Source organism: Prosopis cineraria, unplaced genomic scaffold, assembly GCF_029017545.1.
Source record: "Prosopis cineraria cultivar Desert tree isolate PC_DT_omini unplaced genomic scaffold, ASM2901754v1 PC3, whole genome shotgun sequence".
Classification (NCBI taxonomy): domain Eukaryota; kingdom Viridiplantae; phylum Streptophyta; class Magnoliopsida; order Fabales; family Fabaceae; genus Prosopis; species Prosopis cineraria.
This window is the reverse complement of record NW_026555334.1, coordinates 36,128,015-36,152,354: the sequence shown is the minus strand read 5'-3', so window position 1 is coordinate 36,152,354 and position 24,340 is coordinate 36,128,015. Positions and strand designations below refer to the sequence as shown.

Below are 24,340 nucleotides of genomic sequence, written 5' to 3'. Positions count from 1 at the left end.
AAAAAAAGTTAAGTCATTAATTTTATCTGAAAATAAAATAAACTTTTAATTCTATTTTTATTTAAATAAAAAAATTTTAATTTTGTATTATATTTTTCCATGTATAGTTAATGCATTTAAATAAATATAATATCAAAAAAATATAATTAGTATCTTATCAAAGAACCGGATGGAATATATGATCAAAATAATTAATAAAGAAGACAATACAGGAATGGTATGACCAGATCCATCAGGTGTAGAAGAAACAAAGACAAAATTAACGCCATAATAAAGTTTGGGAACATGATCATTAATTAATCAACTCCCGAGTGTATGTGAAAGCATCAAATGAAGTTGTGTTGGTCTATCAATAACCATATCATTGGTTCGTATGAACAAGTCGATGTCTTCCCTATTTCTAAATAAAAGCACCACATTTTAGTAATAATTTGGTTCGCTTGTGCCAAAATGTATGACTAATTCATGTTATGTGTATGTGATTTTCTTGCATAAAATGACAACGCTCCTGCCAAATTCAAACCACATTAATTAATCATCATCATTAATGATATTTAATTTATATTCTCTCCAGTCTTATTTGTAGGATACCTTTTAAAAGTATTTTTTTTATTCAAAATATGAGACACCTTGTAATATTTAAATTATTTTTTAATTTTATCTTTTATTAATTAACATGAAGATATTCAATGTAGTTGTATTATTTTTAAAAGTCAATGGTCAAAAAAAGTACATCTTATTTTTACATAATATCAAGAAAAAATTAATTTTTTTAAGATATATAAAATGATTAAAAATGTTTTATAATAAAAACCAAAAGCAATATATAACATGATTACAATCAATTACTAGTGTGTTTCTTTCGTCTTTAAATTGATCAATTATGCCATATCATTCCATCATCTATAATTCTTGAGTCATTGATCATTACCAGCTCCTCCTCGTCTTAAATTATAAAATAATTTAAGATAAAATTACACTTATATATCATTAAAACTCAATGATAATATTTTAAAAATTTAATTATTTTTTAAAAATAAAATATAAATTTTCACAAATGCCTTTCATTTACTAATGTAACTTTATATTCAATTCTTTCTCCACTTAAAAGTAATATGGGAAAACCCAATCCATTGATCCCTATAGTAATTTTATCTGCTTTTGCTTTTAATTCTTGTTGCTTTTTTTTTCAGTGTTTTTAGTTCTTATAATTTGGACAAAATTAGGTGACGTTTGTTTTTTAGGTCCATAATGATGTTAAATTACATGGATTATAAAAGACTGAAAATACTAAAAAAAATATAAAAACTAAAAACAAAACCTAATAAAATTATAGGGATCAATTATTATATTTTAAAATAATATTAAAAATATTATTAACAAAATCTTATTTTTATCGAATGATTTTATATTTAACAATGAAATACATTTAAAGTTGTCTTATGATTTGAGATAGAAGAGTATATTTTATAATATCTACTATTTTACCCTCTTTGTAATCTTATTTATAAGATAAAATCTTTTTGATTATTTTTATAAGGTATCATATATGAGACTCCCTCCAAGTTTATTTTTTATAAAGAAACAAATCAAAGATATTTAAATTTTAACTATCATCATTTGTTTTCTTATAAATAGGCCAAAAGAGTTTTTATTTCATTTTTTTATGTCACCTTATTTAATATTGATTCATTTTTCTAAAGTAGACAGTTTTAAAGTATACCAAAATTAGAAATTTTTTTTAATTTTAAGACAGAATTAATGAGTTTCTTTGGTTCTGATATTAATATTAAAATTGGAAGTACTTTATATATTAAAAAAAATCCAAAACGAAGACGTTATTGTTAGAGCAAAAAATTATACAAGCCGTTGATCTGCAAATTAAATATTTGCATGCATGCATTTTTTGTCCTGGATATTGAAATGTTTCTCGAGTCCATGCACATATATATACGCTGAGTGAAACATGAATTACCTTAAAAATAAATCAAACGTGAACATGATATATTGTGAAATAAATTTGTACGATGACAGAATGTGGCTCGTGTTTTAATGCTGGTGCATATTCAACAGCCAGCTGCTTTACACGCCAGTGAGCATATATATATATATATATATATATATGAGAACTCTTTCGTGGAAATTTCACAAAGCTAAGCCAAGCAAATAAAGATGGATAAGATCGAACGGATGTCGGATAAAAGAAAGAAATTGAAGACTTATAAATCAATATCTTCATTGCTCTCTCTCACTTCCAGAAAATAAGCTTTTGTGTGCATGTATTTATATATTGATTGGGAATGTATGTGCGTGTGGGCATGGCTGTTGATTAAGGCTTAACCAACAAGTGCACGACAACTTTACTCACACGAAGCTTCTTCATGGAATAAACAGTGACACTCACAAGCTGTATGTATGCCTATAAATTGAATATTGACCTCTCGACTTATGCATTATTAAAATTTAGAGTTTATCTTTAAAATATAACTTTTTTTAATAAAAAAATCTATTCCCTGATCACGTAATATATATCATGTTTTTAAAAAAATATTTGCATTAATAGAAAGTTATTTAATTTTTACATAATTTTACATCCTTTACAGTTATCATAAAAACGAAATTAATAATTCCATGATATTCGGTAAATTAATTATGTCGGCAAAATGTAGAATTGGCGGCAGGTATTATATCAAGTGCCAAGAGAACTATAGGGTATTGCTACCATATTTGAAATAAAAAGATAAAATATAATTGGAATAAATTTTAGGAAATTTACTACTCTTTTCGTTTAAAAATATAAAATTTTTAATCAAATCTCACCATCAATAAAGTAGTTATATACTTTTCAACTAACTCCATCTTTTCATAGTTATCCCTATTAAATATCCTATAATAAATATAAAATCATTATTAATGGGGTACTTTTTTTTAAAAAAAGTAATGATTACACATTAAAAGATTAAAAATGCCTTACATTTTTTAACATTCAACTTCTCAAAAAATATCTTATATTTTTAACGGAGAGAGTGTAAGTTAGTCAATAATACTGTTGGTGGCCATTAATTAAGTGCAATTTGCAATTGCAAATTTACTTTCTCATTCCATGACCCTTGAAGAGTTGAAGAAGGGTTCATGCGGCTTTATGCTTCTTACAGCCATATCCACACTTTTTATTTATTTTATATATACTGACACATTTAAATTTGTTCTTGTAGCCATCATGAAAGTTAAACTTACGCACATTGTAATTTCTCAAATTCAGTTTGCTACAAAAATATTATAATAAAATGCTTCAATCTTTGAAAAAGGTTTTCTTTTCTTTAATTTTATTTTGAAAAAAAAAGTTGAAAACTTTGAGGAGAATTCTCTAATCTTCCTTCCCATCATCTTTCCTTACTCTTTTTAATTTCTTATCATTAGGTTTAAGATTATTAGACTGCCAAAATTGATATTTCTTATAAAATATTTTATTTTATTTTGTTTGTACTGTATTGTTTTAATTGTTAATATTAAATTTTAGGAGTTTGAATTTTATTATTTATATTTTTTTATAAATTAACATTTTAATACTAATTTATAGAAGATCAAACCTGAACCTTCTAAATCTCAATCCAATTATTAAAAAGGGAAAAAAAGAGGTCAGGACGAGAAAGAAGAGGAGGGAATCCTCTCCGAAAAACTTCAAATCAGAATCGAATTCAATATGATAGATACTTTGTTATATCTCGTTGTGACATGCTAAAATAACAATTAGACACTAATTAAGGGAATCAAGTGATATTTTTCTCAACTATTGAATTTATGAAAAATGTATTACATGTCCCAACACATCAATTTAACAGCATCTGGATTCTAAGAAATCTTGTTAACAGATCAATAGTTAATAAATATGTAAGCTTTAGTTGCAAATAAGATGTTTAAGTCTCAAATATCAGTCTTAGGATTAGCAACCGAGAGTCTCTTATTTATAATTATCTTAATTAATTAATATTTGCAATTAACTCACCAATCTTGTGCAAAATTTTTGAAATCTTATTATTTTTAAATTTAAATTGTGAAACTTATTAAATGTCAGTCATCCTCTCTAAATGAAATTCACTAGTTGGGTCCCTTAATAATATTAAAAGCCAAGTAGACTTGTATATCTTGGCTGTAGGCACATGTGTATATATATATATATATCCAACCTACTAAGAACCGACGTGAGAAGAAGTGATAATTTTTTTATTTTAAATTTTTATTTTACGTCGGTTGAAAACCGACGCGAAAAAGTATGTAACCTTTTTTTGAAGAAAACATACCACATCGGTTTCTTTTAGATCTGACTGGGTAAATAATTTTCACGTTGGTTAATTAAATGACCGACATGAAATTGTTTCTCTTTATTTATTTTTAAACACCGTTTTTTTAACATTGATTTTTTTTATAATCAATGTTAATTACTGTCATTAATTCTATTTTTTTAGTAGTGAGACACATGCAGGGTGGGGCTAGAAAATTTTATTAACGGACCCAAATAATAAAGTATATATGATAATTCAAAAAAATTATATATATATATATATATATCACTAATGTAATATAAATATTTCAACATATATATTTATATTCCATTTTACATATATATATATAACAAAAAAAATATATATCTTCATTTTTAAAATTTTTCTCATCAGTTTTCTATAGTATAAGAACAATTAATTATCATATCTACAATAAAATTTTAAAAATTTCCTTCTCAATATAAATTATCGTTAAATTGGTTAAGATTTCATCTTTTCCCATGAGCATCAAATAATTCAAATGCATCATTGAGATCCAAAATTTTGGTCAATCTAAAACAAATTTTTTATGTGCATTAAATTTAAATATATCATAGTAAAAAACTATTTATATAATAAATTTCAATAGCTTGGTTAATTATTATAGAAAAAATTTATTTTTTTTAAAAGAACATATCTTAACCATAACCTATTAACTTTGGGATAAGTGATGTCATGGTAGATATCGAGCACATAGCATTCAATATATCTTAAAATTTTTGTTGCAATACTTGAAAAAGTTTATTAGTGATAGTTTTCAAATTTTTTCATCAAGTATAAAATGAAAGAAAAATTAAATGAAATCAATGCTTTAAAGAAATTGTAACATTATCTTATTAAAATAAATAAATTTTATGACAATTATATCTTTAAATTACTAAAATAATTATATTATACATGCATAAAAAACTATTATATAATTAAAATAAGTATTCTATTTAGTATATCAAAGTTTTTATAATACACTAATTTATGTGAGTCAAAAATATATAATTTTTATATTTTATTAAAAAAATTAAAATGTTAAAGGGGTTATAGCCACAATTGGTCCTCCCACCTCTACATGTATGAATGCAGGTCAAGAGGTGAGAAACAGAATGAAATTGGGTGAAAAATCAAAATGGGAAAGGGGCGGGGGAAGAAGAAGGACCACTCTCTACAATGGATGTGAAATCGTTTGAATCATCATTAATTATGACATTGACGACTTCTACAACAACCACATGCATGATGCCCCCTGCCGACTTCTTTATTTAATTTTTTTTTCTTTCTAAAACTTTATATCTATTGACACTTTCATCATATATAAAAATTGTAGGCCTGTAACTAAAATAATGATTATTTGTTGTAAATTTTGTAAAAAAAAAAAAGAAAAGAATATTCTAACCTCTTCTCCCTTATCACGATCCTCTCCGGCTCTCTCCCAAACTACCAATCCAAATTTATTTTACACGCATTGACTCGATTATAAATTATTTATATGTATGGTGTGTGTGTAATATAATATATATGTATATATCATCCTACTCTCTTATTTATGCATGTTACTCGCCAGAAAAAAAATCATAAACATATCAAGTACTATTATATATCCGCCACCACTCTTATAAATCATATTATTTATATTCTCACCCTATAATTAATTTTCACGACAAGTTACATGTTATCCCTCAATAATGTAAGTCATGATATAAATTCTTATAAATGGTGAACTTGGTGACTCTATTATAATATGATGGATTATTTCGTCAATATATATTATGGATTGCCCTCCCAATATCTCAGTGAAGAAGGCTTCAACAGGCAGTGTTTGACCAGACATATATAATTTGATCATGTTCATTTTGCCGGAAACATAACCATGTGGCTGCTCTGATTAATTATTAACAGATTCGAAGCCTTTGCTACATTTTTTTTTCTATGTATATATATGTGTGCGCAACAAATGAGCATATGTTCCAACAGTTTCTCATATATATGCAATCACACATCGCTGAAAATAAATTAATCTCTTTTTTTTTATGTTTATTTTCAATTTCAAATCATGTTCTGATTTTTGTAGCCTGGTATCAAGACGTCATCGGAATTAAAAAGAAAATAAATAAGAGATGAAAAGTCATCGTTGGGTACCACTACTGGGGGGGGGTGTGTAGCTATTTTCCCGGAGGAACATATGGTTTTGCATATGTATATGTATATGTATGTATGTGTGTGTGTGTATATGTGTTAATGAGTGCATGGAAGGACTCGGAAATATACTCCCCCAATTCTTATTGCAAGTACTTATATATAATAACTCTCTACGTGGATTAATGAAGGAATTCAGTTAAAATTAATAAATAATTTTAAATTAAAATTTAAAAAATATTTTCAATAAGTTCAATAATTAAGAAGGGCTGATTAAGGAAAAAAATAATTGTTTAGACGATGGCTTTATATCGGATTATCATGAGAAATGATGTTTTAATAATTAAAGCTGAAAGGATTAAATAATTTTCCTTCTTGGATTGAAGCAAATTCAGCTATGCCCAATAGATTAGATAATGTGTTCATGCATGGCTCCATTTTAGTCTAACTCTGGTTTGATTTTGTATTTGTTGTACCAAGTTGGGCTCAATCAAACTATTCAGCTAAGCTAAAAGTTGGGTTTGAATATGACTTTAATTAAGCTAGATCAAATCACCAGTCAACATGATGTATATATACATACGTATATACAAATATGAAATATATATCCATTATTTTTTAAAAACATAACTTCTCACCATGCACCCTCACTACAGTTTGAAACCTATATAGCGCCAATGTATTTCTGTTATGTTACCTAACTTGAAGTCTGTAAAAGATAAAGGAATGACTAAACTTGTCCCTCCTATGATATACTATTAATTATCACGACAATAAACTCGATTTAACATGCAGAGATACGTGTCTAACATTGGAGCGTCCCTCACACCCACTCTTCGAATTTACTATGTAATAAAGCTGAATGCGACTATGGAACGTATTATCTGAGATTGGGTTTCTACTTTATTGGAGTTTGTTAGCGGCACTACCTTGATAATTTAAAAAAAAAAAAAACATGATGACCAAGCTTTCTTCTCGTCTTCATCTTAATGGTATTACTCGTGTGCTCTAATAATACCACACACATATGAATGGATAATTGATCAAGAGTTACAAGCAACAAAAAGTATTAAAAAAAAGAGTAACCATTAAGAAAAGAAAACAATTGGATCAGAGTAGCGGAAAGGTATTATATTTTGATGTTTTAAATTTATAAGTTCTTTCATTTTAGTATATATTATTTATTATACAAGTTCAACTTGATCAGAAGTGAAACTTTCCACGTCAATTCAAATTCATACACGAGGCATTCTTCCAAAATATAATTAGCGCGAACTAGTGTCTTGTTACTGTGCTATACTTTGTGGATATAATATAGTAATGAGAAAATAAAAGAAGGAAGCCGTGAACACTGACTGATCATTTGAAGAAAAAGCTAAGCCGTGTTGATTCGAATAAGAAATTTAAAGTATCTCTATCTTTAAATATGTATCGTTCTAAATTGTAATGGACAATATTAGCTCCATGCCTCCACCATCGATTAAAAAGTATGTCTTTTTATCCATTTGGTCTGATTCTTTACATTTTAAAAGTAATAAAGTTTCAGATGCATGGTGTGGAATGCATTAATTTTATGGTTTCAATTTTCGTTTTGTGAGATTTAATTTCCTACTTTTGGCATCCATATCAGTTATGAGAGAAACTACGAGGAAGCGTCCTCCTGATTATTTCTTGACAACACAAATGCATATTGATTGGGGCAACGTTTGGATTGATATATTTAGATTTGAATTTTAGATTTATAATCTTGTATTTTAAATCTATGTATTTAAAATTATTTATTTAAGTAGTTTAAAAAATTTTAAATGAAGATAGAATAGCTGAGATTTAAAATGAAAATAAAAAATTTAAAATAGTGAACTTGTCTCTCTTTTTTAATCGACAAGAGACAAGAATGAGATGTAAATTTAGATTTGCATTTTAAATTTAAAATCTTGTATTCCAAATCTATGTATTATAAATTCTTTATTTAAGTAGTTTAAAAAATTTTAAATGAAGATAGTTGAGCTAAGATTTGAATTGAAAATTAAAATTAAAAATGATAAATTTATCTCTATTTTTTAATCAACAAGAGACAAGAATGAAATATGAAAAAAAAATACAGGAGTCCTCAAAATATTGATAATTAAAACACAAAACAATGGTATGTTTGAAATGATTAAAATTTCTTCAAATAATTAGGATGTAGTCAGAAATGAATTTTAGATTTAAATCAAATTTAAATTCATAAATTTTTATGGCTTCATTTGATTTAAATCTAAATTTAAATTTTCATTAATTGAAATATACCATAAAGTTATTTGCGTGAGCGAGTTTAGTAAAAAAAGCTAGTTTTTTAATTATAATATGACAAATCATGTATTTAATTTCCCTTGGTAGCTATGCTCGCGTTCAGTTTAGATTACTTCGCTCGTTAATATTAAGAGAGATTTATTTTAACGGCTGTCTAGTGTTTATGATAGCATGCATATAATATTTTTGGATCAAATCTCGGTCTTAATTATTGGATCAAGCTCTGCTAAACCAAATTCTAAAAATAGAACATGATACGATTTTTGTTGAGTAAGAAGGCTGTGAAATATGAGCTAAACAAGGAACAATACTTTACATACATCATGAGATCGAAGAAAAATATGCCAAGACGTGCGTCGCGACCGTTCTTTTAAAGTTGGTGCTGCAAGAAAGTTCAGTGTTCACATATCATATTATAACTAAAAGAAAAAAGTAGTATTACCTTTGCAGGTAAAAAGGAATAGTGTGTCTTCATCAACTTGAGGACTTGTTGCATATCCACATTAATTGCGAGAAACTACGACGAAACTTCCTTCTTGCGTCTTGATTATTTTGAAACTAAGGAGTTCTATTATTGAAGCTATTTAGTCTTGTAATTAAAATTAGAATGTGCGACGTTGCTTCCATGTCCCGAAGTTTCATAAATTAAGATATGTCTATTAGATAATGATATGACTCATATCATATAAAGGCTTGCTGATTCACATTGACATAATATGAGACTTTTTCAGTGAATAATTTGTAAGTACTATAAATGTTTTTGAGCTGCAAGGCTCATGTTAACAAGTTATATAGATTAATGCACTGTTTGTGTGTGGATAGTTAAGAACGAGAAACTTGAAGCGATTTAGAATTTCTCATCGTTATTACATAGGTCTTGGTGATAATTAAGTCTGGAGTTACATAACACAATAATGACGAGTTTTATACGGTTATCTAATATTTGGCACTATCAAGTCGAATATGTATGTGTTAGCCCCAAAAAAAAAAAATTCAAGTCACTGATCATGCTTAAAAAAATCAAATTATATCAAATACATGTTTTGATTTGATTGAAAACAAACACCTTAAATATATAAATTTAAGCCTTTTAGCTAACTAGATTTGAGCCTTTTAGCATCAAAATTTTGACAAATTTATAATAATAATTTAAAAAAACGGCGGAAATAATCTTGACAGATATGAAATATACACTCACACACACACACTTCTGGCATTAGAGAGAGAGGAAATTGCGAAGAAGCTTCGTTAATTCCTTTGGTGTCTTAATTTGTTGTTAGCAAAGGAATTCCATGAACGTTTTAAACAAATTAATTATTCGTGGACCCTACATATCTGGTTTAATACACTATTGAATCCTTTACTTTCCCACAAAAGAATCATCTATACTTGAAATTTCAAACAAAAACATCAACTTGAACAAAACATATCCAATTGTATATGTTTTCCTTTTTGGAGCTGTTGATGATAAGAAAATATCCAATCAACATATCATTAATTAAAACTAACGTTATACTGATGCCGTGTGTTGTACAGGTTTGAAAAATTGATCACATTGTTAGACGTTCGAGGGTATTGAATAATATGATTTGTCAGTATTTTTCTTTGCTGAATGCTCCTTTTGATTTCATTTATAAATCACATTTTAAAAGATTTATTTAATCCTATTTATAAGTCATCATCTAATTTTTTAAATAATATTTAAAAAGTATTTTTATAACTACCTTTTATGAGAGAAAAAGAATAACATAACATTACTGTTTTTATTTATCATATAGGGACATTATTTTTTATCTTTTTTTTACATTGATATTGATAACTAGTACAAATACCACATATATTAATAGAAAAACTGACTGGTCGCATTTTTGTAGACAACATTTTACGTGGATGATGTCTTTTATGACCCTTCTAAACCAACGTAGAAAGAGAACAGCAACCACATATATTAAAAGGCAATTTTTTTTTGTAATAGTAGTGATAATCTTTATACATTGTCATATATAAAAGCGTAATTATTCAAACTGTTTTTAAAGTAACAGTTACCAAACAAATTATTTTTAATGCCGTGCGTATATGTACCAGTTAACAAACATAAACATCAAGATATAATAGTTCTCAATAATTAAGCACTCTATTTTGGGTAGCAAAAAAAACCCATGCATTATCAATAATCAATTAGTCAGTATGAAATTATGGTTTGGCTTCTTCTCTACAAGTCAATATACTTATTATCTATAAATCAAAAGTAGAATTAAACACAGAATTTAAAACTAACAGATCACACTCTCTCTGCTGCATACAGAGATAGACGCACAAAGATCTGTAGATTCTACAGATCAGAGCAGCCAATGCCATGAAATTACGGCGAATTTTCGTTGGATGTCTTATGTATGTATGTATGTATATATATTATGCTCTCTTTTAATTTCTGAACGTGAGAATTCATAATCCAGAATCAATATTGAACCATATATGAATTAATCCATAAATGTTTTCGTCAGAAATAATTTGGACATAATATCAAAACTTGGAATTAAGATCATGATGGCTGCCTAGCTTGATATAGAGAATAATATAAGTATGGAATCAATTAAATTAATCGCTACAAAAAGTGGTTTGTTACATGGACGCTTCAATGATCGTGTCTGACTTGCCACTTTTTTGTAAAAATTTATGCTAACCTAAACAAATAAATGCAATTATCTATTATAAACGATAAATCCCTCTCCATCAATCCATTATGAATAAAATTCAAATTTGAGATATATACGTCTCTTTCACCTAACTATGAAGCATGAAAACACACACTCATATCCACCAAATCAATGGTTTTTCTCCTTTTATATAAATTATATTAATCTAATCCTTTTAATGCATCACACGTAACGATATGGATCGAATAAACAAAGGAATAATCAAAGGTTGGGAAAATGTAAAATCAAAATTAGCGTCGCAAATAGTACAAACAAGTCCAAATCTCAAAGCACGTGGACGCTAATTAAAATGCTAACATGCAACTAATAATCAAGTTAGCCACTGGTTTCTATAAATCCGGCTAGCTTTCTTATATCAAATGTCAATATTATGAAATGATATCTTTTATATTTCCTCTTATAAGTTAATTAATTGTCCCACTCGCTTTCATATACATTATAACTTGTTTGTCTGTGTCAAGTGCAAATATCGATCTTATAACTCGTCCTGGAGTATTGATTAGCTTTTCTGCTTACCATGCAAAAAATACGGATAAAACATGACATATATATTACACATCATATTTAATTATGCGAGGGCGGGTATTTATTTGCTTTGAATTTTGAATGAATGGCACTAAAACATTTTTTTTTTCAATCCATAAACATGCATAAAGTGAAGAGCAAAACATCCAATTTTGATAATATATGATATGATGCGAAGATGGAGAAAGAAGCTATGATTTTCAAATGAAATCTTTGAAATATGGGGGCAAGATCATTAGTGATCACTTCATGATTTATAAATAATACAATTAATATTTTTTTTAAGATTTGTACTGTATACTCCCTCCAATTTTTATTACAAGACGTTTCAAATTAAACATTCTTCTATGGATTAAGAAAGTTGCCATTTGAATTTATTTGTAAAAAATATATTCAAGTATTTCATTTATACACCCTCTTTATCTTTTTTTTTTTCCGTGAAGGAGATCATAGAATTTTCATTCAAGTACTACTATTCAAATTTTAGGAATAATAAAAAAGAAAAAATCATTTAATATTTTAATATGACACTCTATAAATCAAACCAACTTTATTGTTTTTTTTTTTTTAAGAAAACATGTTATATATAGGATGAGATAGAGTAGATAGGATAGGACCACAGTAGTGGAGAATAAGATAATGTTATGGGTACATTGTAATTTACAGAGAGGATAGCGAAAGGCATTTACTTGGGAGGGTCAATACGGTGTGGAAGTGTGCGTGTAGATTATGCCTCTTTGTTTGTTGCGTTAATTCTTGGGTGTGAAATGTGCCCCAAATGCTCGCTTACTTTACACAACAAAACTGATCAGCCCATTTTTACGCACACATGCATACATGTAGCTTTGCCTCTCACTTTTATGTCTCCATTGTTTTCCTCTGATCCTTCACACACCTTTTGACCTGCAAAAGTCATGATTCCACTTGGAGCTTTTTATAGTTCATCTTTCTTTGTGGATTGGGAAGTGAGAGCCATAATAGAGAAGAAGATAAGAGAGGGCAAATAAGCCAAGGATGTGCATAGAATCTCGTGTTTCATGCCAATGTGTCCACAAAGACCTATAAAAGCGATGCATATGTATTCCATTCCCACCATAACAAAAAAATCCATACCCTTCCCTTCTCTGTTTGGTTGCAGGGGAGAGGAGGAAAGGGTATGGATTTTTTTTTTTTTTTTTGGGTATAAGGAAGGGTATGGATTTTAATACTTCTTGTTTGGTTTTGAAAGGGAACGTGAGGTAATTATTAAATATCAAATATATAATAAATATTAAGTATATCCTTATTTATATATTTGCTATATAAGTACATGTTCTATTTTATTTTTTATTTTTTGAATTTTTATAAGATACATTTCTAGTGCCACCGTTAAAACCCAACACATTGGTGATTAAAATCAAGAATATTAATATTAATATATGTTGCTGCACCCAGAATATTAAAGTCAAGAATTATGATAAATATGGGAGGGGTATGGATTGAAAGAACAGAAAAGATGATGGCCACAAATCATTGCATCGAAGCCAAAGACAATGCATATAGTGCAGTGAATTTAATAAATAAAACATCCATTATATTGCAGAAAATATGTATTGTGTGGAGCAAATATGTGTATTCAAGAATGGCTACCAAATACCACGAACTTAAGAAAACAGAGAATATCAAAGGGGCTGATATGAAGTATGAACCAAGAAAGTGCAAGGACATCAATTAACACAACATACTGCAGCAAAGTTAGGAATATGCAACGGTTGTATGTATATTTTATTGAAGCAAGGGTAACTTTGGGATACAAAAAATTCAATAAGGATATTAGTTATAAAATTTGGCTAACCTCCAAAAAACCTCCAATTTGGCAGGGAGGCTCCCCTCCCCTCCTTTCCAGAATCCTTTGATCCAAACAAGTCATTATTTACACCTCCCTTGGTTCTTTGCATGATTTTTATAAGAATCAAAATATCACACCGTATGTTTCATGTGTTATGAAAAGCACTGGAAATTTGGGTTTTATCGACAATAATGTCCCCAACCTAAGAATATATGAAAATATTTGTCACTAAGTCTTTGATTATTTAAAAAAAATCTTTTTTTAATCTATTTACTAAAGTGCTGTACAATACTCTATTTAATTTCTTTTAATTTTAAGGACATTGTTTCTTACATTGGGCTTCACTCATGCATTAATGATGGAAAGAATGACAGTTAATAACAGTTAAATTTTCAATAAACTTTTTTTAAAAAATAAATTATAAATATTAATTCAAACAATTGAAATAAAAATTTATGTTACAATTTAAAAGTTATACTCCCTCTATTCAAAAATGTAAAGTAGTTTTAACTGAATCTCACTCTCAATAAAGTAATTACCTACTTTTTAAATAACTTTATACTTTCATACTTATCCTTATTAAACATCTTACAATAAATATAAAATCATTGTCAATAGGAACAATTTTAAAAAAAAGACAATAATTACATCTTAAAAGATAAAAAATATTTTATATTTTCAAACATTCAACTTTTCAAAAAATATCTTATATTTTTAAACGAAAGGAGTATTTAATATTTAAAATACTTACTTACAATTGAAATTTTTTAATTTGTAATTATTCGAATCAATGTTTTTAACTTATGTTTTAAAAAAAAAGTCAAAAACTTAACTATTATTTGGGGACCTAAATATCATTCTCCCTTAATGATATGTAATTAGCAACGTTTTTTTAAAATGAAAAAGGAGCATCATTAAACGAAAAAACAAGGCAAACAAAGCAATCATTTAGCGGGAGGATACAATATTGAAAATCCATCTACTAGAAGGCTGAATGGACAGGGTCAAAGACAAAGGGGATTACAGCAACAGGGGAAAATAAGGTTGAAGAGGATGAAATTTTTGAAGTGTTCGAGGGTATTATAAACTTTAACCCACCATTGCCTCTTCTGTTAACGGAATGACTAATCCTTCAACCATATAAATCAATTGGACAATATTTTTCTTCTTAAAAAAAAAAAAAAACTCAAGGAGTCAGGATTCCTGATCAAATGATGAGTGACGGGAGGGTGCAAAAATGTGAACCAGACATGCAAACATAAGAATCCCATTCCCATAACAGATAACGGTTTTGTCATCATAAAAACAGCTAAAAATCACTTAGCCATTTGGTGCCTACATTTAGCACCAACTGTCAAACAAAATTACCTTAAATAAGACTATGCGTAAAATGTCCTAATTGATTAAGCTATGGATGAAATTCAAGATTAGGAGTTGCTGTATATTTTGACTGTTTGCCCTCAAAATTTGACAGAATTTTGCCCTTGTAGGTTCACCAGGCCAACGTGAGCAGTGTACCCTTAAAACTACCTAGTATCAGTTCATGCAGACGTTAATCCAAGAATGACATTATAGCAGCCAAATAAAAGCAGCAATAGTCAAGAAAAACTTCATCCCAGTATAATGTAAACACTAAATAAATAAACGGACCACCAGGGCAGCAAAGAAAGCAATCATTTGGAAAGCATTTGCATGCTTAATATTAGAATTAACAGGCACATATGCCCTACAAGACAAGCCACAACTACAATGCATCTGACCTGTTAGTAGAAAAAGCACAAATCACCTGTTAAAGATGAAATTCAAGAATTTGTGCATCTAAATCATGGCGCAGAAGGACACATCATAGAGATGAAGGGATGTGAGAATAATGATATGAACTACATCAATAAATATCAACAACCATTTGCACTGCGGTAAAAGAGAAATGCAAGAGTTGATGGATAATATCATTTAAGTCTCAAAGGCGTTCGTGACATAAAAGTCTTGTACCTATCAAAACTAATATATCATAATGAAAACAACACAGGCTTAAAACTAACACGAAAATCTCCAAACACAACAAAAAGGAAAGTGGAGCACCATTTAGTCTCCCTTTTTCCTGAAAGAGCAACCCTCAGTTAGCCTTGCACGCCCACCTGTTGGCTGGCACAAGACAGTCTGGCAGTTACCACAAACCACAACTGTTTGAGAGTGGCTGAAGACAGTGGTTCTGCATCCAAATTAAAAGGTTCACAATCAAACTCATTACTTCTATCGCATTTGGATGTTAAAAACAGAATGGATTGGAAAAAAATACAACTTACATGTTGAAGCAGCCCTGGCACTTAACATCCTGCAACATGTGTGACATAAAGGTAAAAAAGGGACGCAATGACTAGATAGGCAAAAAATTAATGATACAAAAATAGTAATTATTTAACTGTTCTTTCACATTAGCATGATGTAGAATAAACAAGTAAAGGATGTTTGATAATAGAAAAAGCTGTACCATGAAAAAGGAGTTTGGCGACTGAACAAGACGCTTGAGCTTGTGCTTTTTCTTCTCCAGCTCAGCTGGAGGGTTTAGTAAGTCAATATCATTTTGAAGAACCTACTCAACACCACAAAAGAAAAAGAAAAACAAGTGATTTAGAAATTAAATCTACAACAAGAAAATGTAAAAATTCTAGCAATTACTCGTTTACATAGGACTGCCAAATTTTTAAAACTTACCCAACAATTAAGAAATACAAAAAAAAAAAAGGAATGCAATGTATTACATCGGCGGATAACAATAATTATAGAAAACCACAATTTCAACCACTCCCTAATTTCTCTCTTTGGCTCAACGCAACAAGCGACATAGGCATATAGCAAGAAAGGGAAAAACAATTTTTGTTCGTAATGTTCTAAGTCGACGGTATTATAAAACTATGGAGAGAAATAGGGCCAAACATCAATCAATACACATTCAAACAGAAGATGAAAAATCAAGAAAAAAATTTCAGAAAGCCAAAAATGGATCCGAGATAAGGAATAAGTCACGACTATCACTCACCATGTTGGCAGAAAGCTTTCGTGGAGCTCAGAAAACCTTAAAAAAAACCTTGCTTTAGCTTAAGCCAGCAGCGGCAGGCACCAGAGAACCGGTGAGATAAAGAGAAACCTAGAAGGTGCGAGCTTTTGAGAGACCTTATCTGGCCGGCCCAAAATCAACATGAATGGGCTTTTAGATGGATGCTATGGTGTTTGGACGCAAAGTGCTTTTTGGGATGAAAACGCCAATGTTAAGAAGGCTGTTTAAAGTTTAAATTCGCACAATGTTTTTTTATTAGCATTAAATATATCAATGCATTTGTTTTAACTTTTTTGTCCACGAAGCAAATTATGAATTTTTACATCGAAATGCTATTTCATCGGATGTAGGGTACCGTTAACAAAAAAGTTATTTTAGGGTGTCAGTCTTTTTTTTTTATGCTCAGCCTTTATGTTTTTAGTTGGCTATTTAATTGAATTTGATTTTAGTATTGTGAGTTTAATTAAAAATATTTTTTTTATATTTAGTCTGACTTAAATATGAGAACCAACACCTATTGCTAGCGTGTCAACCTTTAACAACCATATCCTCTCATTGTCGGGAGAGCAAACAAACAAAAAGCCTATTTGGCAACCTATTTTAAAAACAATTTCTTATTTTTCAGAATAAAAAAATATAAAAATATTGATAATGTGTTTTTGAAAATTTTTTAAAAAAATAAAAAAATAAAATATTATTTTGGAGAATAGAAAAATAAAAACATTTTTTAAATATTTTAAAATTATTATTTTAAAGAATAAGAGAGAATAAGAAAAATATTTATTTTCATTATTTTTGTTTCCAGAACATATTTTATAAAATATTAATTCTTAGAACAATAAAACAAAAATAATTTCAAACAAGTCCCAACTTTTTCCCAAATCCCATCAAATGTCGTTCTTGTTTTTCGGATAGATTGTCATCAAATCATGGTATTTTAAAAAAAAAGAAAAAACTAGTGTAATTGGGCTTCATGAAATCACACTGAACAAATTGTTAATTTATTTGGGAGTTTAAATTGCTAATTTATGAAGAATTAAGTTTCTAAGACACCTTATAACCGATTCAATACATGGTTTTCAAACAATTCGGTTTGATAGTTGTACTAAAAATACATTGATTTAGAGTTTAGGTCTTAAAGCAAGAAATATATAGCCCAGCGAAATAAGAAAGTAAATGAAATATGTTATTGAATCAGTAGTACTTATATTTTGATTATTGACATTAATTTAGTTGTCAAGTCTTACGTTAATAAAGTGAAAGTCAGACTTGTGATCTCCCCCCCTAACCACCCCCCCTCCAAAAAAAAAAAAGTGAGTTAGACTGACCGTTTCACTTTCACGTTTAGGAAAGATATAATTCAAGCCAAGACGCTTTGGTGAATTGGATTCTGTCGAACCATCATTTACACTTGATCCTAGTCTCCCATGTTTCATCTTACTCAGTCACTCCTCAAAAGACGACAAGATAAAATTTGAGCGACATATCTTGAAATAATGTCAAACTGGAATATCAAAATGATACTTAAAAAACCTGTAAATACATAAATGTGATAAGATACAGCTAAGATTTTTGTCTCGTCTGAGTATAATAGCCACATATCATATTGTAGTTTAAGATACACCTGGTCCATATCATATTGCAGCCTTCAATAGGTGACATGATTGGCTTTAATTTTAAAAAAAAAAAAAAGTAACAATGTGAGCTATAACTAATAGTCTAATACGAAAATCAATGTATACCCAAAAATGAAGAAGAAGCCATAATCAAGATGGGATACAAACTGAGGAAGATGTCTATAAATCCCTACATCTATACTAAAAATCAAGGAAACCAACCAAAGAACTGGGGCCTCTGTAAGTCGAACAAATAATATCAGATTGAATAGGTATACGACCAATCTCAGCCACTAATCATTACAAAATCGGATCCTAATCGTGTTTCATTTGTTTCTCTATCATACAACAAAATCTGCTCAGAGATACGGTGCTCCATATTAGTTCTATGAAACACTTCGCAGGACAAACCAATTTCGTCCTCCAAGAATTTTGAAGTGATGTTATTTATATAAATGTTTCCAAATAATTGTAATGTAATCAGCTGCGTACTTTATTTAGTCATCAGCACCTTCTTTGCAACCACCCCCCTGTACCAGTAGTTGCCACTCAGACTTCAGACTAATTACCAAACCAAGTGATCAAGATCTTCAATCCAAATCCAAACCCTTTTTCATATATTCATAAACCATGTAAGTGATGCTAGCAGATGGAACAACTTTGAGAAGGTTAGGAAATATTCCTTTGTAGAATCCCCTAATTCCTTCATGTTCAAAGGTTCTCTTGAATACATCTATCATTCCCCCATAAGGAGGACCACCTTTGGAGCGTTGAGCCTGCATTCTGGAATAATAATAATGAAAAAAATGTCACTTCTTAAACAGACAAAATAAAATAGAATTAATAGACACTCCACCCACGAAAATTACCTTGTTCTTACCACCTGCAATGGGTAAACACATGTGGCTCCAAGGGCTCCTGATGCTGTTCCACATCCGAGTTGCACGAGAGGACCAGCTTCTACATACGATCTCAGAATTTCAATATAAAGGATAGAATTAAAGGTATGTATGTTCATGTTGCACAACATGACATGTGAAGGAGCTTATTTACCTTCATCATGAAGAATATACTTCTTCGACATCTCTTTCAAGGTTTCATAGGCAGCAAGATCTATTCCAGCATAAGGAATGATCCCAAGAAGAGAAGGAATCAGGCCCCTATAAAATGCCTTAGGTCCTTCGTGTACCCATATTTCTTTTGAGAGGGTCCCAAGGCTGGGAACTCTTCCACCATTACAACAATATGTTTGTATTCGAGTTTTGACCAGATCCATTGGATATATAGCAGTTTGAGCTACGGCACCAGCAATACCACCAGCCAACAGCAGGCCCAAGGTGCCAATATCTTTAGTTTCCACTCCTTTAGCATTCCCGATGAAGGTCTTTAGCATCTCATAGGTGTAAAATCTAATAGCACTCTCAGGAGTCACCTTGAGGACATTCAAGCCATTGCCTCGAAAAAATCCCAAGAAACCACCTTCTCTCAAAATGTTTTTTACTGCAGGCATTATACGAGCCTGTGTTGTTTGGACTTGTAAAATAACCTTTAAACGATCAAGAGGTGCAGTAGCTGTTCGCGATGCAGCACCTGCTACTCCTCCTGCAATCAGATATCTACTTGCATGGATGTGCTTACTAATGCCTGCTGGAATAACAGAGTGCTCTCCAATATCCACCAGGCACACCCGCTCCAAATAATGGTAAATGTTTTCAATAGTCGCCTCATGAGGATAAAGAAGCAGAAAATCCCTCCATTCTTCAAATGTAATAACACCATTATTATCCTTATCAACACGCTCCACAAAACGAGCAAGTTCTTCATCATCAATCTGAATACCTACAATATAGAGACTGGCGTGGCTTAAATTAAAAAAAAGAAAAAAAACCACCAAAGGATATGACAAAGTCAAGAAAAAGCTGAATTACATAGCAAGAATTCACCATATAAATCAGGGACTTCTGTTACATGGCCAAGAGAGACTTGTTTAGAGTTATTGTAGGTAGTCCTTCATGAGAGAGGAAGCATGGTAAACAGAATTGTGGGGAATATATGGGAGGAATCAGAACAAAGTTCGACAATATCTTGGTATGTCCAATTGATGAGCTCAAGAGGCTGTGGTAAGAGGATTCAGTTCTAGAACTTGGGGAGGAGATTGAAGAGCTGCTAGCTAAAGTAGATATATTGGATGTAGTAGCCATAAGCTGCTTCTCGGAGGTTTAAAACCAGAAATTAAAGCACCTGTGAGAACGTTCAAACACTCAAACCTCACCAACACCAAGAACTTAGCGAGACTACCAGAAGTACCCTCCTCTCAAAACACGCAAAACAAATACCAACACAGTTACTCAACGAAGAAACCTTCCCAGTTCATGAACCTAATTTGATCCCAAGAAATATGTATTCATCATCATTGACTAGTACTTCCAACATGTTTCTAAAAACTACTTACCAAAACAAAAGTACCTTAACCAATATCCCAAAAACTAACCATACAGCTCCAAAACCAACTCAGCTTAAACTGTTGAACAATTGACCAAAAAAGGAGATGGAAGGAGGGAAAAAAAAACAAGAAAAAAGGGTTGCATTAATGGTGCCTAAGAAATACACCATAAACCACAGATGCAAGGGTGCGCAGCTTTTAATGATTGAGGCCCAAGGAGTAGGAGAGGAGAAGGAAGGTTTTTCAGGAGCCCAAATGCCTACCATCTTCTCAAGATTGTGATCATTCAATCCCCTCAAGAGTCAAGATAATGCGAAGGAGAAACTAGCTGAGGGAATGAGTGAACAAGAAGTGAATAGGCCTGGTTGCAGTTCATTTGCTCCCCAAATATGTTGATTAAGAAGAATAATGGCTTTGATGAAGCCTAATGATGTTACAAAACAGCATGTTGCTCTCATGAGGGGTTGAATGAATTCTTATTAATGTTTTCCAGCCATACTAATACACCAGCAACCTTCCACCTCCAAGGATTGATGAATACAATGTCCAAATCCTACTCAAGGAAGTTCATCCTGGTCCTTTGTTTTCATAATGACATTTTAGTGTATAACAAGTGTTAGAGTAAGCATATTAGCCATTTGAGGAAAACATTGGGAATCTTAAACACACTAGTCATTAAGTGGTCTTGGTGTACGTTTGCAGCTGTTGAAAAATGAAAATGACTATTTGGGTCATTTGACCTCAGCAGAGGGTGTTGAAGCTGATCCGGTCAAAGCAGAGGCAGCATATTGACCTACTCCTACTTCCATTAAACCATAGCTACATATACTAGGAGCAAGATCCATATGGCCCTTGAAAGATTTTAAAGTGAATTGGGCAAGTGTCCTGCAGATTAAAACTGATTCAGCAGCAAACTAGCATACATCCAGTTTTCCATGTGTCAATTTCGAAGTACAAGGATGACAATAAGCGTACTTCTACTAACAAACCCAACTTGGACGATGAGGGAATTTTCATGTGGAACCAGAGAAGATTTTGGCTAGAAAGTTGGTCAAAAGAGACAATTTACCAGTCACACAAGTCTTGATAAAATGGAAGAAAACTAGTGTGGAGGAAACTGCATGAGAAAACCCAATCACTATTCAGAACCAACTTCCTGAGTTAGATACCCAGAGACACTAAAATATAATCCTTGAGGTCAAGAACCTTTTAGGAGGGGGAAATAACTGTTACGTGTCCAAAAGGAAGTCACTTAGTGTAGTTAATTAATGGCTAATAATGAAGTTAGTTTTAGGTGTTAGTTCTGTAATTAATTATAACAATTCCCCTACACTCTGAGCATATAGAAGTACTATGGCTGAGAAAGGGGAGAGATTGTTGAATCTGAATGAAATCTTTTGAATCATTCTTTCCCTAGAACCTTCATAGTTCATACTAGACCTGCTATCCAGATCCAACATTGGCAATCAAGATTTTAAAAGGGGCATAGCTTGCAACTTGTCAAACGCTTTCAGCAGATGAAGTCAGCAGTAACTTTAGTCAGAGAAACAGAAATTTTCCATTTAGTTTAGAATTTGAGAATCTAGAAGAAGGATAATCAGTTAGCAATTATGCAATAAACTAATAGAATTAATAAAAATTTAAACAGCTTTTCACTTTCCCTTCCCCTTCAATTTCCATAATGCAACCAGAGCCTTAATACGAAAGGAAATTTATGAATAAAAATACTTTCAACATGAAAAAATATACCAAAATTATCATTCATAACACTACATCAGTACGTGGAATTCTTGCTTCTCTGGTTTCACACGTAAGGGTACTGCTTAGTCTATTTTCCTTTAATGATCAAGAAGCAAGGGATAAACACAACACAGTAAATATCTTTTCTCCAAATTATAGATGCGGGACTTGAGAGTAGCTTTGATGTGTGACCACTGCTGAAAATCCAAATTAAATCTATAACCAGTCAAACCATAGAAGAATACAGTTTTGGTGGTTGAAGAGATTGAATTTAAACTTACTGTCCCAGCCTACTCTTATGGAACTTGAGATTTCATATCGTTGGATCTCAAACAAACTCCTACGGAACAATAAAAACGAGGAAACCAAAACATTAAAGTATATAAGAATTGGACCATAAATAAAGAAAGCATAGGTCCTTATTCACCAGAAATTGGTAGCAAAGCCCTTAAGATGTTGAAAGCTATAAACTGAAGTATAGGCCAACGCCTTACGATATGAAAGAGGTCATTGGTTTACCTGCTCTTACAAGTGCCTCCCAGAGCTCCTCGGGTAAAATACACCCATTGTGTTCAACATCAATGGCTTGAAATATGCGGTAAAGCTCTAGCTCCTTGTCATCCATGTACCTTTTAAAATCTTGATAATCAACTCGCCCATCTTTATCAGCATCACAAGCATTTAACAAATCCTTGGCATACTTATACTCAGATGGTATTTGAAGTGCAGAGAGACCGGCCTCAATCTGGGCATAATCTAAATAGCCAGTATTCGTCCTATCAAAGAAACCAAAAAGACTACGAATCCTTAGTTCCCTTTCTTCCTTGGTCTCCTGGGATGCCATTAGGACATGATCCATTGTTACAGGTCCTGTCTTCTTGACAGGATTGCAACATTTTGATCTGGATTCCTCAACATTCTTCTGTTTCGCTCCCATTGAAATGGAAAGTTACAATAACGCACTTGGTTCCCAACACTCAAACACTCCTTCTTTATGACACACTCAGTGATCGTATTCCCAGGAGATGGCAATTCAAGAAATGTGGGTAAGGAAAAGAGCACAATAAATTTCTACGCAGTCAACAATCACGGAGATGCTACGCCATGTACTACCCCGCCAATTTTAGAAGGGAATCTATCAGATTCCCCTTCAAAGCAAGGCAAAGCAAATGTGATTAAGAAAATCAGGGCCGAATCAACTCAGGCATTCATTGCAGATATTAGAACTTTACAATCACAACTAATATCCATCACAGATCGAGTAAGTCTGCTCTTAATGGCACGCACAACTGGGGGCTTGATTTTCATAAAAGGAAATCAGAATTCAAACAAAAGCGGAAACGACTAGGAATGACGCGCCGGTGAGCGAAGACCGTGGAACTTGGAAGAGAACGTAGAAGGCGGGAGATAGAACACAAGACCTTTACTAGTCAAAAGAAAGTAAGGTTCCATTGTAATAGTTCCGCTGCCGCGCGCATCGAGAGTCTAAGCGTAGGGGAGGAAGGCCAGATTACGACTAACGGCGATAAGAGGGATCGCCGGCGATATCAGATATCTTGAAGAATGTGCCCGTCATCAATGAAAAGCAATTTGCCTGGCGAATCGTTAATTAACAGACGAAAAACATATAAGGAAAAGATTATACGAAGGCAAAATCAAAAAAGAATGTGAT

The 24,340-nt window shown here is 31.0% G+C and overlaps 2 protein-coding genes across 3 annotated transcripts; both read right to left on the bottom strand.

The window, feature by feature from the left end:
* Positions 1-15,728: 15,728 nt before the first annotated feature.
* On the bottom strand, positions 15,729-17,007 carry LOC129306493 (40S ribosomal protein S27-2-like). Its single transcript, XM_054947121.1, has 4 exons — positions 16,852-17,007; positions 16,303-16,404; positions 16,118-16,146; positions 15,729-16,023 (listed from the first exon to the last, which is right to left on the bottom strand). Exons 1-4 carry the CDS (start codon positions 16,852-16,854, stop codon positions 15,897-15,899), a joined length of 261 nt encoding a protein of 86 aa, XP_054803096.1. The 5' UTR covers positions 16,855-17,007; the 3' UTR covers positions 15,729-15,896.
* A 1,611-nt stretch (positions 17,008-18,618) lies between these two features.
* On the bottom strand, positions 18,619-24,340 carry LOC129306730 (calcium-dependent mitochondrial ATP-magnesium/phosphate carrier protein 2-like). 2 transcript variants are annotated; one of them, XM_054947458.1, is made up of 4 exons: positions 23,188-24,340; positions 19,539-20,324; positions 19,355-19,442; positions 18,619-19,268 (listed from the first exon to the last, which is right to left on the bottom strand). In XM_054947458.1, exons 1-4 carry the CDS (start codon positions 23,603-23,605, stop codon positions 19,076-19,078), a joined length of 1,485 nt encoding a protein of 494 aa, XP_054803433.1. In that variant the 5' UTR covers positions 23,606-24,340; the 3' UTR covers positions 18,619-19,075. The 2 variants fall into 2 exon arrangements, with proteins under 2 accessions (XP_054803433.1, XP_054803432.1); XM_054947457.1 differs by having other exon boundaries at positions 19,355-19,445; positions 23,188-24,337.